At 39.0% G+C, this 17,157-nt stretch overlaps 2 protein-coding genes across 4 annotated transcripts; both read left to right on the plus strand.

Moving 5' to 3' along the window:
* Positions 1-677: 677 nt before the first annotated feature.
* On the plus strand, positions 678-11,740 carry LOC127371247 (E3 ubiquitin-protein ligase TRIM39-like). Of its 3 annotated transcripts, none has more exons than XM_051413963.1 (2): positions 678-1,855; positions 5,463-7,068. In XM_051413963.1, the coding sequence occupies exons 1-2, from the start codon at positions 1,031-1,033 to the stop codon at positions 6,039-6,041; spliced, it is 1,404 nt and encodes a 467-aa protein (XP_051269923.1). In that variant the 5' UTR covers positions 678-1,030; the 3' UTR covers positions 6,042-7,068. The 3 variants fall into 3 exon arrangements, with proteins under 3 accessions (XP_051269923.1, XP_051269922.1, XP_051269921.1); XM_051413962.1 differs by lacking the exon at positions 5,463-7,068 and adding an exon at positions 10,696-11,740 and having other exon boundaries at positions 684-2,111; XM_051413961.1 differs by having other exon boundaries at positions 687-2,367; positions 5,972-7,066.
* LOC127371251 (E3 ubiquitin-protein ligase TRIM35-like) lies at positions 9,365-15,232 on the plus strand. Its single transcript, XM_051413965.1, has 2 exons — positions 9,365-10,430; positions 13,772-15,232. Exons 1-2 carry the CDS (start codon positions 9,615-9,617, stop codon positions 14,354-14,356), a joined length of 1,401 nt encoding a protein of 466 aa, XP_051269925.1. The 5' UTR covers positions 9,365-9,614; the 3' UTR covers positions 14,357-15,232.
* Positions 15,233-17,157: the final 1,925 nt, after the last annotated feature.

Genomic DNA, 17,157 nt, shown 5'->3' on the forward strand with positions numbered 1-17,157 from the left:
GAAAAAGTAAAATGTGAAATGTGTCAACTGGCAATAATGGGGGGAAAAAGTATAAGAAGAAGGTGATACTGGTGGAGATAGCAAGATGATTACGTTCTCCCTTACAATAAAGATTAGTAAATGTATTATGTATGTAAATTTACTGGGATATCTTACCATAAGGAACGGCACTGTAATGTCATCAACAGCCAGTCGGCCACTTTTCGAGGTCGCTATAACTGTTGTGTAGTGGGTTTGCAGGATTACTTTTCATTTTTTCCCAACATAGAACATAACTGAGGGATGGAATTTAAATGTCATCTAGCTTGCAAAGGTCCTGATTTGGGGAATAATGTTTGCATTTGATGTTAAAAATCAAGTAGCTTTACAAAACTTTACGGTGCATTTTCCTTTGCTCTCTTCTGTGCTGTTTCTCTCTCTGAGAATGTAGATTAGTTATCGGACACTGTTTCCATGCTGAACATCCTCAATGACAGTCAGGGCACAAAATGAGCACCAACCACCAGCCAAATGTTTGTAAATTATTTTTTTCACACGTAGTTCCTGATAATGACCGGTGACTGGTGACAGTGACAGATAACAACAGCTACATTCAGCAGTCATTATGATGGCGAAGGCTGCTGTTTCAAAATGGAGAGGAAATGCACCGATAGCCAATAACACATGCAAACTAAGGCGTGGTCAAGTGCACCAGATGGGTGCATGCGCTATATGTGTTCCTCATTCTACAGTTGTGGGCATCAAATCATGTGAGTCACATGACACTGCAGCACTTTGTGTCCAGTGTGTTCAACATTCACCACCAGAACAAACTCAGGACTTCTGCAAAAACGGATCACAGGAACGAAACACTGGTAACACCGGGATTAGTGGAGCACTGGATTTTACATCAACCTGCTGCAGATTCCACTTTACAAACAGAAGATTTAGAAGAGCTACGACTTAAAGTGAAAGTAACTTTTCTTGATTGACTGACTTCTGCTTTTATTCTTTTGCCTGCTGTGTTTTCAACTTCACTCAGAGAATATAAATGTCTTCTGAATCAGAAAAGGATCTCTCCTGTCCGGTCTGTCATGACATCTTTAAAGATCCTGTTGTTCTGTCATGTAGCCACAGCTTCTGTAAAGACTGTCTGCAGAGATGGTGGAGAGAGAAACCTACTCAGGACTGTCCAGTTTGTAGGAGAAGATCATCAATGAGTTATCCACCTTGTAACCTGGCTTTAAAGAACCAGTGTGAGGCCTTCTTACTGGAGAGAGATAAGAGAGCTTCAGCAGGATCTGAGGCTCTCTGCAGTCTGCACTCTGAGAAACTCAAACTCTTCTGTCTGGACCATCAGCAGCCAGTTTGTGTCGTCTGCAGAGATTCAAGATTACACAGCAACCACAGATTCAGACCCATTAATGAAGCTGCACAGGAGCACAGAGAGGAGCTCCAGAAAGTCCTGAAGCCCTTCCTGGAGAAACGAAAGCTCTTAAGAGAAATTCAAGGAAACTTTGATCAGACAACAAAACACATTAAGGTCCAGGCCAGACACACAGAGAGGCAGATTAATGAGCAGTTTAAAAAGCTTCACCAGTTTCTAGAAGAGGAAGAGGAGGCCAGGATCTCTGCTCTGAAGAGCGACGAAAAGCAAAAAAGTAAAGTGATGAGGGAGAAAACTGAGGCTCTGAGCAGAGAGATAGCAGCTCTTTCAGACACAATCAGAGCCACAGAGGAGGAGATGAGAGCTGAAGACGTCTCATTCCTGCAGAACTACAAGGCTGCAGTGAAAAGAGTCCAGCAGCGGCCCCTGCTGGAGGATCCACAGCTGGTCTCAGGAGCGCTGATAGATGTGGCCAAACATCTGGGCAACCTGACCTTCAACATCTGGAACAAGATGAAGGAGATGGTCTCCTACACTCCTGTGATTCTGGATCCAAACACTGCCAACCCAGAACTCATCCTGTCTGAAGATCTGACCAGTATAAGCTGTGGAGAAAGACAGAAGCTTCCTGACAACCCAGAAAGGATTGAGATGCACCGCTGTGTCATGAGCTCTGAAGGCTTTAACTCAGGGACTCACAGCTGGGATGTTGAGGTTGATGGGGATGATACATTTTGGGCCCTAGGTGTGTTTAAGGAGTCTGTCCAGAGAAAGGGACAAATACAGTCTGCATACTCTGAAATATGCCTCCTTGATGGAAAATACACAGCAGTTTCTCCACCACTTCCACATAAAGTTCTCCCAGTGAAGAAGCTCCAGAGGATCAGAGTTCATCTGGACTTTGAAAGAGGAAAACTGTCATTTTATGATCTTGATACTAACACACACATACACACCTTCACACACACTTTCACTGAGAGACTGTTTCCATACATTGGTACCTGGAATAAACTCCCAATGAAGATATTACCACTGACAATCTCTGTAAAAGTGGAACAGTCTCAGGATTAATAGGCTCAATGCCTGTTTTTCATTATTAGCAGAGCATCCTGTATGTTCTTATTTCTGGTGAAGTAAGTTTACTCAGAAATGCTGTTATGTGACATATTAGTGATACTGTAAATGTTCTAGGAGTTAAAACAGAAAAATCTTTTATGAATTTTCAAATTGTTTGAGTTTTTTGTTCATTGTCCACATGTTTTTGAACAGAGGTCAAATATCTGAATGAATAGAGGAGAACCATGATACTAAGACATTATGAGCATTAGTTTAAATTCTGATAGTGTTAAATGAAAAACAAATGTTACTGATTTTGTTTTGTATTGTTTTGCTTTTTCTAATTTCTCAGAAGATGTTGATGATGATACTTATGGAGTAAAAAGCATGATGGTGATAATGTTCTTCCTTATAGTGATGATGAGGTTACAGTATGTATGGATGAAGTAGAGTACTGATATTTTAATTTTTGACACAATATATTTTCAATTTAAATGAAAGAATTGTGACGAATATATATATCTAGTGGGATTTACAATATTTGAAAAATAAAGAGGAGACATGTTGATACATCTGTGATAAACTATTTTTAGAGGAACAAGACTTATTTTAAGGAATCAATATATATTCTTTGGCTTTTTTGTGGTTTAGTTCATAATGTTTTATTATTTTGTTTTTTAGTTATTATTTAAGTTTGCACTGTGTAAGCAGATATATTACTTATTTAGATTCAGGCTTAATTTTGAACTTGTGAGTTACTATGAATGTGAAAGCAGATTAGTTTTGTAAATGTACTGTTTATGTTCTGATTAACTACTTTTCACTATTATTCTAAAAATAATAAAGAATTAAATCAACATGGTTTCAGATTAAAATGTGTCCAGATATTTTGAGCATGAGTTAAAACCCTGTGATCTGAAGAACTACGATGGAGTATCAGGGACAATGAAAAAAATCTGAGATAGAAAAAGACACCTCAAATGTTTCTAGGGATGAAGTAGGATTATATATATATGTGTGGGAAGTAAATCATGTGAGTCACATGACACTGCAGTACTTTGTTTTCATTGTGTTCAACATTCACCAACAGACCAAAACTTACACAAAAAGGACCACAGAAAGAAGGAAATACACTGGTAACACTATGACTGGAATTTTACTTCAACCTGCAGCAAATTATAAATAGAAGATTTAGAGGAGCTACGACTGAAAGTGAAAGTAAAGTTATGGAAATTTTCTTGGTTGACTGACTTCTGCTTTCATTCTTTTGCCAGCTGTGTTTTCAGCTTCACTCAGAGAATATAAATGTCTTTGAAATCAGAAAATAATCTCTCCCGTCCGGTTTGCCAGGACATCTTTAAAGATCCTGTTGTTCTGTCATGTAGCCACAACTTCTGTAAAGACTGTCTGCAGACATGGTGGAGAGGGAAACCTACACAGGACTGTCCAGTAAGAGAAGATCATCATAGAGTGATTCACCTTGTAACATGGCATTAAAGAACCTGTGTGAGGCCTTCAACAGGCATTCATTTAAAGGACCGGTGTGTAGGATTTAGTGACTGAATACCATTTGCCTTGTAAGCTTGTAGGAGACACTACAATGTAAGGTCCTATCTGGAGCCAGTGTTTGGTTTGTCCCTTCTGAACTACCGTAGAAACATGGTGGTTCAACTTGGCGGACTCCGTAAAAGAAGACCCGCTCTGTCTGTAGATAAAAACAGTTCTTTCTAAAATAACAAAAACACAAAGATTCTTATTTTCAGGTGATTATACACTAATGAAAACATACCTATGGATATTATTCTCCCAACAGATCCTCCTAAATGTAACACAGTGGATCTTTAAGGCGGGGTTGCATACACCTGATGGGTGTGTGTGCTATGTGTATTTATCATTCCAGTGTTTATATCTGATGACGAGTCATGTGACACTGCTGCATTGTGTGCCCAGCGCGTTCAATGTTAACCGTGAGACCAAACTCAAGAATTCTGCAGAGAAAGGTCACCAAAAAGAGGGACTACTGGGAACATTGGGAACATTGGGAACACTGGGATTACTTGAATACTGGAATACTGCCACTGCAACCTGTGACTGATTCACAATATAAACAGGAGTTTTGGAGGAAACTACGGACTCAAAGTGAAAGTAAAACGTTCACCTTTCTTGTCTGATCAACGTCTCTGACTGCCTTGTTTTCAGCTTCACTCAGAGAAAAATGTCTTCTCAATCAGAAAAGGATCTTTCTTGTCCGGTCTGTCATGACATCTTTAAAGATCCTGTTGTTCTGTCATGTAGCCACAGCTTCTGTAAAGACTGTCTGCAGACATGGTGGACAGAGAAAATAGTACACGAGTGCCCACTTTGTAAGAAAATACCTTTGTTGAGTGATCCACCTTGTAACCTGGTATTAAAGAACCTGTGTGAGGCCTTCTTACTGGAGAGAGATCAGAGAGCTTCAGCAGGATCTGAGGCTCTCTGCAGTCTGCACTCTGAGAAACTCAAACTCTTCTGTCTGGACCATCAGCAGCCAGTTTGTGTCGTCTGCAGAGATTCAAGAATACACAGCAACCACAGATTCAGACCCATTAATGAAGCTGCAGAGGAGCACAGAGAGGAGCTCCAGAAAGTCCTGAAGCCCTTTCAAGAGAAAGTGAAGCTGTTTGAACAAGTTAAAGGAAACTGTGATCAAACAGCAGAACACATTAAGGTCCAGGCCGAACACACAGAGAGGCAGATTAAGGAGCAGTTTAAAAAGCTTCATCAGTTTCTACGAGAGGAAGAGGAGGCCAGGATCACTGCTCTGAGGGAGGAAGAGAAGCAGAAGAGTCAGATGATGATGAAGCAGATTGAGGCTCTGAGCAGAGAGATAGCAGCTCTTTCAGACACAATCAGAGCCACAGAGGAGGAGCTGAGAGCTGAAGACATCTCATTCCTGCAGAACTACAAGGCTGCAGTGAAAAGAGTCCAGCATCGCCCCCTGCTGGAGGATCCACAGCTGGTTTCAGGAGCTCTGATAGATGTGGCCAAACATCTGGGCAACCTGACCTTCAACATCTGGAACAAGATGAAGGAGATGGTCTCCTACACTCCTGTGATTCTGGATCCAAACACGGCCAACCCAGAACTCATCCTGTCTGAAGATCTGACCAGTGTGAGCTGTGGAGAGAGACAGAAGTTTCCTGACAACCCAGAGAGGATTGAGAAGCACCGCTGTGTCCTGATCTCGGAAGGCTTCAACTCAGGCACTCACAGCTGGGATGTTGAGGTTAGAAATTATGATTTTTGGGCCCTAGGTGTGTTAAAGGAGTCTGTCCTGAGAAAGGAACAAATACCGTCTGGATACTCTGAAATATGTCTCCTTGATGGAAAATACACAGCAGTTTCTCCACCACTTCCACGTAAAGTTCTCCCAGTGAAGAAGCTCCAGAGGGTCAGAGTTCATCTGGACTTTGAAAGAGGAAAACTGTCATTTTCTGATCTTGATACTAACACACACATACACACCTTCACACATACTTTCACTGAGAGACTGTTTCCATACATTGGTACCTGGAATAAACTCCCAATGAAGATATTACCACTGACAATCTCTGTAAAAGTGGAACAGTCTCAGTATTAACTGGCTCAATGCCTGTTTTTCATTATTAGCTGAGCATCCTGTATGTTCTTATTTCTGGTGAAGTAAGTTTACTCAGAAATGCTGTTATGTGACATATTAGTGATACTGTAAATGTTCTAGGAGTTAAAACAGAAAAATCTTTTATGAATTTTCAAATTGTTTGAGTTTTTTGTTCATTGTCCACATGATTTTGAACAGAGGTCAAATATCTGAATGAATAGAAGAGAACCATGATACTAAGACATTATGAGCATTAGTTTAAATTCTGATAGTGTTAAATGAAAAACAAATGTTACTGATTTTGTTTTGTATTGTTTTGCTTTTTCTAATTTCTCAGAAGATGTTGATGATGATACTTATGGAGTAAAAAGCATGATGGTGATAATGTTCTTCCTTATATTGATGATGAGGTTACAGTATGTATGGATGAAGTAGAGTACTGATATTTTAAGTTTTAAAACAATATATTTGCAATTTAAATGAAAGAATTGTGACGAATATATATATTTAGTGGGATTTACAATAATAAAAAAAAAAAGAGAGACATTTTGATACATGTGTGATAAACTAATATCGGCCTTTATTAGTCAAACTCTACTTTTAGTGTATTTTTAGAGGAACATGACTTATTTCAAGGAATCGATATATATTCTTTGGCTTTTTTGTGGTTTAGTTCATAATGTTTTATTATTTTGTTTTTTAGTTATTATTTAAGTTTGCACTGTGTAAGCAGATATATTACTTATTTAGATTCAGGCTTAATTTTGAACTTGTGAGTTACTAAGAATGTGAAAGAAGATGAGTTTTGTAAATGTACTGATTATGTTCTGATTAACTACTTTTCGCTATTATTCTAAAAATAATAAAGAATTAAATCAACATGGTTTCAGATTAAAATGTGTCCAGATATTTTGAGCATGAGTTAAAACCCTGTGATCTGAAGAACTACGATGGAGTATTAGGGACAATGAAAAAAATCTGAGATAGAAAAAGACACCTCAAATGTTTCTAGGGATGAAGTAGGATTATATATATATGTGTGGGAAGTAAATCATGTGACTCACATGACACTGCAGTACTTTGTTTTCATTGTGTTCAACATTCACCAACAGACCAAAATTTATGCAAAAAGGACCACAGAAAGAAGGAAATACACTGGTAACACTATGACTGGAATTTTACTTCAACCTGCTGCAAATTATAAATAGAAGATTTAGAGGAGCTACGACTGAAAGTGAAAGTAACGTTATGTAAATTTTCTTGGTTGACTGACTTCTGCTTTCATTCTTTTGCCAGCTGTGTTTTCAGCTTCACTCAGAGAATATAAATGTCTTTGAAATCAGAAAATAATCTCTCCCGTCCGGTTTGCCAGGACATCTTTAAAGATCCTGTTGTTCTGTCATGTAGCCAGAGCTGAAGACGTCTCATTCCTGCAGAACTTCAAGGCTGCAGTAAAAAGAGTCCAGCAGCGCCCCCTGCTTAAGGATCCACAGCTGGTCTCAGGAGCTCTGATAGACGAGGCCAAACACCTGGGCAACTTGACCTTCAACATCTGGAACCAAACCCAAACCAACAGTTGATCTCCTGTACTGTCTGTGTATCCAATGCCTATTATATCTCATTCCTCAGTGCCATAGAGTTCCATTAGTGACAAAAACTATTAAAAAAAATAATAAACTATTAAAAACATCAACGGTACGTTTTCCCAGAGACAGCACACAGGCTCCAAACAGCACTACTCACAACTCTCCTGCTTCTATAGCTGACATCACAACTACAGCATTTCTTTGCAAACTAGGAAGTAAGCTGAATGTTTGTGGGCAATTTATTTAAGGGTCCAGTGTGTAACATTTTGGAAGATCTGTTGGAATAAAATTAATATAATATTCAAAGGTTTTTTTTTATGTATGCACATTGGACCGCTGTAGAGGGCACTTCTATTCACCTTGTAAGCTTGTAGGAGACACTACAATGTAAGGTCCTATCTAGAGCCAGTGTTTCGTTTGTCCCTTCTGAACTACCGTAGAAACATGGTGGTTCAACTTGGCAGACTTCATAAAAGAGGACCCGCTCTGTCTGTAGATAAAAACAGTTCTTTCTAAAGTAACAAAAACACAAAGATTCTTATTTTCAGGTGATTATACACTAATGAAAACATACCTATGGATATTATTCTCCCAACAGATCCTCCTAAATGTAACACAGTGGATCTGCAGGGCGTGGTTGCATACACCTGATTGGTGTGTGTCCTATGTGTGTTCCTCATTCCAGCGTTTGTATCTGATGACGAGTCATGTGACACTGCTGCATTGTGTGCCCAGCGCGTTCAATGTTAACCGTGAGACCACATTTGACCAAACAGAATGGCAGACATTTACTAGCTATTACTGTCGAGAGGGGTAATGGTAAATGGACCTGTACTTGTATAATGCCTTTCTAGTCTTCCGACCACTCGAAGAGCTTTTACACTACATGCCACATTCACTCTTTCACACACATTCACTCAACGATGGCAAAGTCCATCGAACTGAAACTAACGCATTCATACACATTCACAGCATTGGGAGCAATTCAGGGTTCAGTATCTTGCTCAAGGATACTTCGACATGTGGCGGGAGGAGCCGGGGATCGAACCTACAACCTTCCTCTGAGCCACAGCCGCAACAACAACCAGACGTATATCTCTTCAAAATGGCTGCTTAACCTCTTCAAGAAAATATGACGTGATGCAGAAATAGCAGTAACAATGCTCAGAAACGTTCATTCTTCTCACTGTATTGGGTCATGGTTTGTCATTTTAAAAAGTTGGTACACTCAAAAGTTTCGGAAACGCTGCTTTAGAATCTTATTCTAACCATAACTATTACAAGTAGATCTGTGACAGGACGCAACCTCCTAGTACTTTGTTTGTGGTGCCAAACCAAAGTCAAACAACATTAGCATGTTTGTTTGACATGGCAAAAATAAAGTGGTAAAATTTTGATTAGTCACAATTTTGTCCTGAAAATCTGTCTGTGTGTGTGTGTGTGTGTGTGATATCTTTTTGCCTTTGGGTATTCAACATCAGAACTTAATAATCACTGCTAGCCCTAATCCAAAACCCTAATCTTAACTATAAAACAGGCCTTTAATCTTTTGGGGCATTATGGTCCCCACAAAGCTGTCAGACCCCACAAGTACAGGCAGCCCCCGGGTCTTGGACCCCACAAATATAGTAAAACAAGCCCACATACACACATAAACACACTTAAAGTGTGGTCACGTGCACCAGATGGGTGTGTTTGCTAAATGTGTTACACTGCAGCACTTTGGGTCCAGTGTGTTCAACATTCACCACCAGAACAAACTCAGGACTTCTGCAGAGACGGACCACAGAAAGAACAAAACAGTTGTAACACTGGGATCAGTGGAGCACTGGATTTTACTTCAACCAGCTTCTGAATATAAAAAGAAAATTTAGAGGAGCTACGACTCGAAGTGAAAGTAACTTTATGGAAACTTTCTTGATGACTTTCTGACTTCTGCTTTTATTATTTTGCCTGCTGTGTTTTCAGCTTCACTCAGAGAATATAAATGTCTTCTGAATCAGAAAATAATCTCTCCTGTCCGGTCTGCCAGGACATCTTTAGAGACCCTGTTGTTCTGTCATGTAGCCACAGCTTCTGTAAAGACTGTCTGCAGACATGGTGGAGAGAGAAACCTACACAGGACTGTCCAATTTGTAAGAGAAGATCATCAAGAAGTGATCCACCTTGTAATCTGGCATTAAAGAACCTGTGTGAGGCATTCTTACTGGAGAGAGATCAGAGAGCTTCAGCAGGGTCTGAAGCTGTCTGCAGTCTGCACTCTGAGAAACTCAAACTCTTCTGTCTGGACCATCAGCAGCCAGTTTGTCTCGTCTGCAGAGATTCAAGAATGCACAACAACCACAGATTCAGACCAATTCATGAATTTGCACGGGATCACAGAGAGGAACTCCAGAAAACACTAAAGCCCTTTAAAGACAAACTTAGGCTCTTTGAACAAGTTAAAGGAAACTGTGATCAAACAGCAGAACACGTTAAGGTCCAGGCCGAACACACAGAGAGGCAGATTAAGGAGCAGTTTAAAAAGCTTCACCAGTTTCTACAAGACGAAGAGGAGGCCAGGATCATTTCTCTGAGGGAGGAAGAGGTGCAGAAGAGTCAGAAGATGAAGGAGCAGATTGAAGCTCTGAGCAGAGAGATAGCAGCTCTTTCAGCCACAATCAGAGCCACAGAGGAGGAGCTGAGAGCTGAAGACATCTCATTCCTGCAGAACTACAAGGCTGCAATGAAAAGAGTCCAGCAGCGCCCCCTGCTGGAGGATCCACAGCTGGGCTCAGGAGCTCTGATAGACGTGGCCAAACACCTGGGAAACCTGACCTTCAACATCTGGAACAAGATGAAGGAGATGGTCTCCTACACTTCCGTGATTCTGGATCCAAACACATCCAACCCAGAACTCATCCTGTCTGATGATCTGACCAGTGTGAGACAGGGAGAGAAACAGAAGCTTCCTGGAAACCCAGAGAGGATTGAGAAGCACCCATGTGTCCTGAGCTCTGAAGGCTTCAACTCAGGGACTCACAGCTGGGATGTTGAGGTTGATGGGGTTGATACATTTTGGGCCCTAGGTTTGTTACAGGAGTCTGTCCAGAGAAAAGGACAAATAATGTCTGGATACTGGGAAATATGTCTCCTTGATGGAAAATACACAGCCGTTTCTCCACCACTTCCACACAAAGTTCTCCCAGTGAAGAAACTCTGGAGGATCAGAGTTCATCTGGACTTTGAAAGAGGAAAACTGTCATTCTTTGATCTTGATACTAACACACACATACACACCTTCACACACACTTTCACTGAGAGACTGTTTCTCCACATCAGCACCACAAATGATCTCCCAATGAAGATGTTACCACTGATGGTCTCTGTAACAGTAGAACAGTCCCAGCATTAAAAGGAGGTGGCCTGATTTCCAAATGCATTGGCATGCTATATTTTGTTGAGTGTTTATGAAACAAAAAAATATTGTATGAAATTTGAAATTGACTTTTTGTTTGTGTGACCACAGGTTTTCCACACAGGGTGAATATCCCTCATATAATTATTATGTTACTTGTATTGTTTTCTAATTTTTAAGAAGATGTTGATGATGATATTTGTGGAGGAGAAAGCATGATGGAGATGATGTTCTTCATTACAATAATGATAAGATAATGAGATTAGTATGTAAAATACTGTTTGTATGTAGTAGAGGTCATTCTAGATACTGATATGACTGTAAAAAAAACCCTATTCAAATCTATTCAAAACTGCTTTATTATATCAGCCTCACACTTTATTGGTTTAACTATATTGTCTTTTTTGGGAGAGGAATATGACTCTTTGTAAGCAAAAAATATACTCTGTGGCTTATTTGTGGTTCAGTTGATAATTTCTATTATTTTGCTTCTATAATTTCTATTTAATTCTGCACAGACGTCAAAGGATTTACTTCTTTCTACATTGTGAAGATTCCAGATTCAGGTTTAATGTTGGTTCATTGTAAGTTACTATGTTAATGCGGCTCAGTTTTGTTAATGTAATCTGTACATTATTGATTATGTTCTGATAAACTACTTTTAACTATGATTCTAAAACTAATAAAGAATAAAATCAAAATGTTTCAGATCAAAATGTGTCCAGAGATTGTGAAGATTAGATAAAACCCTGTGATTTGAAGAACTATGATGGAGTATCAGGGACCATGTCAGGAGATTAAAAAACAAACACGTCATACGTATACATATAGATATACAGTATGTATATATAAAATCAAAAGATTATCAAATATGTATATTTGATAATCTTTTGAGAATAAAGTCATACAAGAAAAAAAAATGTTTCGATATTAAAGTCATATATTCAAAAATAAAGTGGGTATGTTTTGAAAATTAAAGCCATGATATCATTAAAATAAAGTCATAATGTTATGAGTGAAAATAATTAAGTCTTAATATATTATAAAGAACAATCATGTGTTAAATGCTGTTTACATGTTATTGATTATGTGGCAGAGTTAATGACTCCACTTGCCAATATCAGCTATTATTTGCCATAACTTTATAATTGTATTTATTAAGAATGTATTATTAATTATTAGTTTTCTACTGGGAGTGGTGTGTTGTGTGTGACACGCCTCTGCTGGGCCCCTGCAGACCTGAGGTGTGCACCCCACATCCTGGTGCCAGCCTGCTGCTTCCTGTACCTGAGGTAGGTAGAGCTGTAATCAGCTCTTTTAAAATACTTATATATAATAATAACTTTGTTGTTGTTGGTCAAATTGTATTTTCAGCATGTTGTATGTTGTAATTTACACATAAAATGCGTTGTGGTGAGTTTGGTTGTGGGTAATCTGTTGTAGAGTCATTTTTTGTCAAGTAATTTGTTGAGCTCACCACGTTGTCTGTGCCAGCTTCATAAGAAATCCTTGTGGTGTAGTTAACTTGCTAACCAACACTTAGCAAGCTGATTCATATCTTTTTTTGTTTTAGGATTTTTCTGGAGCTTCATGCCACAAAGTTGACTGCTTTGAGAGACCAAATATGATTCTGGTCTTATCAGAATAAACAGCTGGTTTGGAGCCAAGAAGTAACGGTTTGTGTCTGAATCATCCGACAATAAAAGAGAGCACACAGCTGCCACACCTGTTTATGCCACTTCAGAAAAGTAACAAAGCTGAGAGCAAAGGACAGAAAGCAGAAATACTGGAGCACTGGGATACTTCCACTTCAACCTGCTGCTGATTCCACAATATAAACAGGAGTTTAAGACTCAAAGTGAAAGTAAAGCTTTATTGTCAGAGGAACGTCTCTGTCTTCCGGCTGTGTTTTCAGTTTCACTCAGAGAAAAATGTCTTCTCATTCAGAAAAAAATCTCTCCTGTCCGGTCTGCCAGGACATCTTTAAAGATCCTGTTGTTCTGTCATGTAGCCACAGCTTCTGTAAAGACTGTGTGCAGACATGGTGGACAGAGAAACCTATAAAGGAGTGTCCACTGTGTAAGAAAATACCTTTGTTGAGCAATCCACCTTGTAACCTGGTATTAAAGAACCTGTGTGAGGCCTTCTTACTGGAGAGAGATCAGAGAGCTTCAGCAGGCTCTGAGGCTGTCTGCAGTCAACACTCTGAGAAACTCAAACTCTTCTGTCTGGACCATCAGCAGCCAGTGTGTCTCGTCTGCAGAGATTCAAGGACACACAACAACCACAGATTCAGACCTGTTGATGAAGCTGCACAGGATCAGAGAGAGGAGCTCCAGAAAGTCCTGAAGCCCTTTAAAGAGAAACTGAAGCTATTTGAACAAGTTAAAGGGAACTTTGATCAAACAGCAGAACACATTAAGGTCCAGGCCGAACACACAGAGAGGAAGATTAAGGAGCAGTTTAAGAAGCTTCATCAGTTTCTAGAAGAGGAAGAGGAAGCCAGGATCACTGCTCTCAGGGAGGAAGAGGAGCAGAAGAGTAAGATGATGAAGGAGCAGATGGAGGCTCTGAGCAGAGAGATAGCAGCTCTTTCAGACACAATCAGAGCCACAGAGGAGGAGCTGAGAGCTGAAGACGTCTCATTCCTGCAGAACTACAAGGCTGCAATGAAAAGAGTCCAGCATCGACCCCTGCTGGAGGATCCACAGCTGGGCTCAGGAGCTCTCATAGACGTGGCCAAACACCTGGGCAACCTGACCTTCAACATCTGGAACAAGATGAAGGAGATGGTCTCCTACACTCCTGTGATTCTGGATCCAAACACTGCCAACCCAGAACTCATCCTGTCTGAAGATCTGACCAGTGTGAAACGTGGAGAGAGACAGAAGCTTCCGGAAAACCCAGAGAGGATTGAGATGCACCACTGTGTCCTGAGCTCTGAAGGCTTCAACTCAGGGACTCACAGCTGGGATGCTGAGGTTGAAAATGATGTTGTTTGGACCCTAGGTGTGTTACAGGAGTCTGTCCGGAGAAAGGGACAAATACCGTCTGGATACTGGGAATTATGTTTCCTTGATGGAAAATACACAGCAAATTCCCCACCACTTCCACCTAAAGTTCTCCCAGTGAAGAAGCTGCAGAGGATCAGAGTTCATCTGGACTTTGAAAAAGGAAAACTGTCATTTTCTGATCTTGATACTAATACACACATACACACCTTCAAACACACTTTCACTGAGAGACTGTTTCCAGTTGTTACCACTGGGAACAAACTCCCACTGAAGATATTACCACTGACAATCTCTGTAAAAGTGGAACAGTCTCAGTAACAGGCTCAATGCCTGTTTTTCATTATTAGCTGAGCATCCTGTATGTTCTTATTTCTGGTGAAGTAAGTTTACTCAGAAATGCTGTTATGTGACATATTAGTGATACTGTAAATGTTCTAGGAGTTAAAACAGAATATTTTTTAATGAATTTTCAAATTGTTTGAGTTTTTTGTTCATTGTCCACACGATTTTGAACACAGGTCAAATATCTGAATGAATAGAGCAGAACCATGATACTGGGACATTATGAGCATTAGTTTAAATTCTGATAGTGTTAAATGAAAAACAAATGTTACTGATTTTGTTTTGTATTGTTTCGCTTTTTCTAATTTCTCAGAAGATGTTGATGATAATACTTGTAGAGTAAAAAGCATGATTATGATAATGTTCTTCCTTACAGTGGTAATGAGGTTACAGTATGTATGGATGTAGTAGAGAACTGATATTTAAATTTTTTAAACAATATGTTTGTATTTTAAATGAACGATTGTGACAAATATATATGGTGGGATATAAAACATTTGAAAAATAAAGAGGAGACACGTTAATACATCTGTGATAAACTAATATCGGCCTTTATTGATCAAACTATACTTTTAGTGTATTTTTAGAGGAACAGGACTTATTTTAAGGAATCAATATATATTCTTTGGTTTATTTGTGGTTTAGTTGATGATGTTTATTATGATTGTTGTTTTAGTTATTATTTAGGTTTGCACTGCGTAAGCAGAGATATTACTTCTTTAGATTCAGTCTTAATTTTGAACTTGTAAGTTACTATGAATGTGAAAGCAGAAGAGTTTTGTAAATGTACTGATTATGTTCTGATTAACTACTTTTCACTATTATTCTAAAAGTAATAAAGAATTAAATCAACATGATTTCAGATTAAATTCATCAAATCCCTGTGTGTCATCCCCTCTCTCTCTGCCCCCCCTTTCTTGTCTATCTTTGGCTGTCACTCTCAATAAAGGCAATAAAAGGCCAAAAAAATAACTTAGATAAAACCCTGTTATCTGAAGAACTATGATAGAGTATCAGGGACACTGGAAACAATCTGATAGTCTGACCCCCGCAGGGCCCGTGTGCCCCACAAAATTCATGCTATTTCCAGTGTGATTGAGCTGTATTTATATTTCTTAATTTATTTGAAAAAATGTTTCAAATAAAGAATTCCTTGTTGGGTCCAAGCTGGGTCTCCTCCAAAAACCAAGAATGGGAAGCAGACAAGTGAGTCCTTAGCTACACTTGCCGTTAGGCAGTCCAAACCTGCGATTTTGTCTTTTGTCCTTTTGTGTTATTTGAACATCGTTTGGACGATGTGTCCCCAGTCTCTTTACTTTCAACTTTTCCTCTAAAAGGCATTGAAGAAAATGAATGAGAAAATAAATAATCCACCTCATTCATTTTAATGCTATCGCCTGCCATTGTCACAGTTACTCACTTCCCTCTCCCCACATTTGTATTAGGACCTCACTGTAATATAGGCTACATTGGTCAAAAGTCACTGGCCTTTTGGTTGAATGAATTCATTTTTTATATGAATTCAGTCCAAATGATCAGCAGATCATGGGGGGTGTGCCATTCATTTAACACAACATTTAATAGAGGCTGATGCTACTGTATTTGGACTGTCAACAATAAGCCAGTTCACAAGAGAAAACCTAAGAGAGATCATATATCCTGTGTTTTTATTGTCACTGTTTGGTGCAGGTGCTGCTTTAGGTTTGTCCAAAGTTTAAAACAATATTTTTAATGGTTTTTAATAATAGTTTCTCATCTATACTATAAAAGAAAGGGAGGGTTTAGCCCTGTTAGCCCCTATGTTCCAGCCATCCCTGTTTATAACACAAACACAAAAACACACTTAAGATGTTTGAACCAGATGGGTGTGTGCACTATGTGTGTTTCTCATTCTACAGATGTGGGCATCAAATCACGTGAGTCACATGACACTGCAGCACCTTGTGTTCATTGTGTTCAGCATTTACCAGCAGACCAAAACTTCTGCAAAAAAGACCACAGAAAGAAGGAAATACACTGGCAACACTGGAATTACTGGAATTTTATTTCAACCTGCTGCTGATTATAAACAGAAGATGAGGAGCTACGACTGAAAGTGAAAGTAAAGTTAAGGGAACTTTTTTGGTTGACTGACTTCTGCTTTCATTCTTCTGCCTGCTGTGTTTTCAGCTTCACTCAGACAATATAAATGTCTTCTGAATCAGAAAATAATCTCTCCTGTCCGGTCTGCCAGGACATTTTTAAAGATCCTGGAAAAGCTGTAAAGGTTAAAAAATAAATGTATGAATGGAAAGAGGTGTACTGTTAATGTTTTTATTGTCTTATTCATTTTGGCATTAATATTTGTTGCTATTTCCCATTTTTATAATAAACACTAACTGTTAACAAAGTGTCCTATATATTCATTTTCATAGTTTATGGTTTCTGTTGTTAGCATACGAAACAACACATATCATCAAAATGTGACTTTGGTCAGTTAAAATTCAGAAACAGCTAAATGTTTTACAAAGATTTTATACTTAATTTATATTCTCTGAGGTGTTCTTGGAGCCAAACTGATCCACCACCATTCACAATTAGTTTTAATTTTCTCCAGCTGTGAGAAGCTCCTCCACTTCCTTTGTGCATTTCATTGTGGGTCAATAGTGAACATCAACAGCACACAAACATCAAGCATGTTTTAAGTCTGTATGTTGAAATCTTTGAATACACTGAATTTTTGATTTTGAGAAGAAGTCAAATGTGTGTCAACTGGCTAATTATAGGGACAAAATAAG

The sequence above is a fragment of the Dicentrarchus labrax genome, unplaced genomic scaffold, assembly GCF_905237075.1.
Source record: "Dicentrarchus labrax unplaced genomic scaffold, dlabrax2021, whole genome shotgun sequence".
NCBI lineage: Eukaryota > Metazoa > Chordata > Actinopteri > Moronidae > Dicentrarchus > Dicentrarchus labrax.

Coding starts and splice junctions, on each gene's coding strand:
- LOC127371251 (XM_051413965.1), top strand. CDS start 9,615: ATGTCTTCTGAATCAGAAAATAATCTCTCCTGTCCGGTCTGCCAGGAC. Junction 10,431..13,771: donor TGATAGACGTGGCCAAACAC/CTGGGAAACCTG, acceptor GTGGCCAAACAC/CTGGGCAACCTGACCTTCAA.
- LOC127371247 (XM_051413962.1), top strand. CDS start 1,031: ATGTCTTCTGAATCAGAAAAGGATCTCTCCTGTCCGGTCTGTCATGAC. Junction 2,112..10,695: donor TGATACATTTTGGGCCCTAG/GTGTGTTTAAGG, acceptor TTTGGGCCCTAG/GTTTGTTACAGGAGTCTGTC.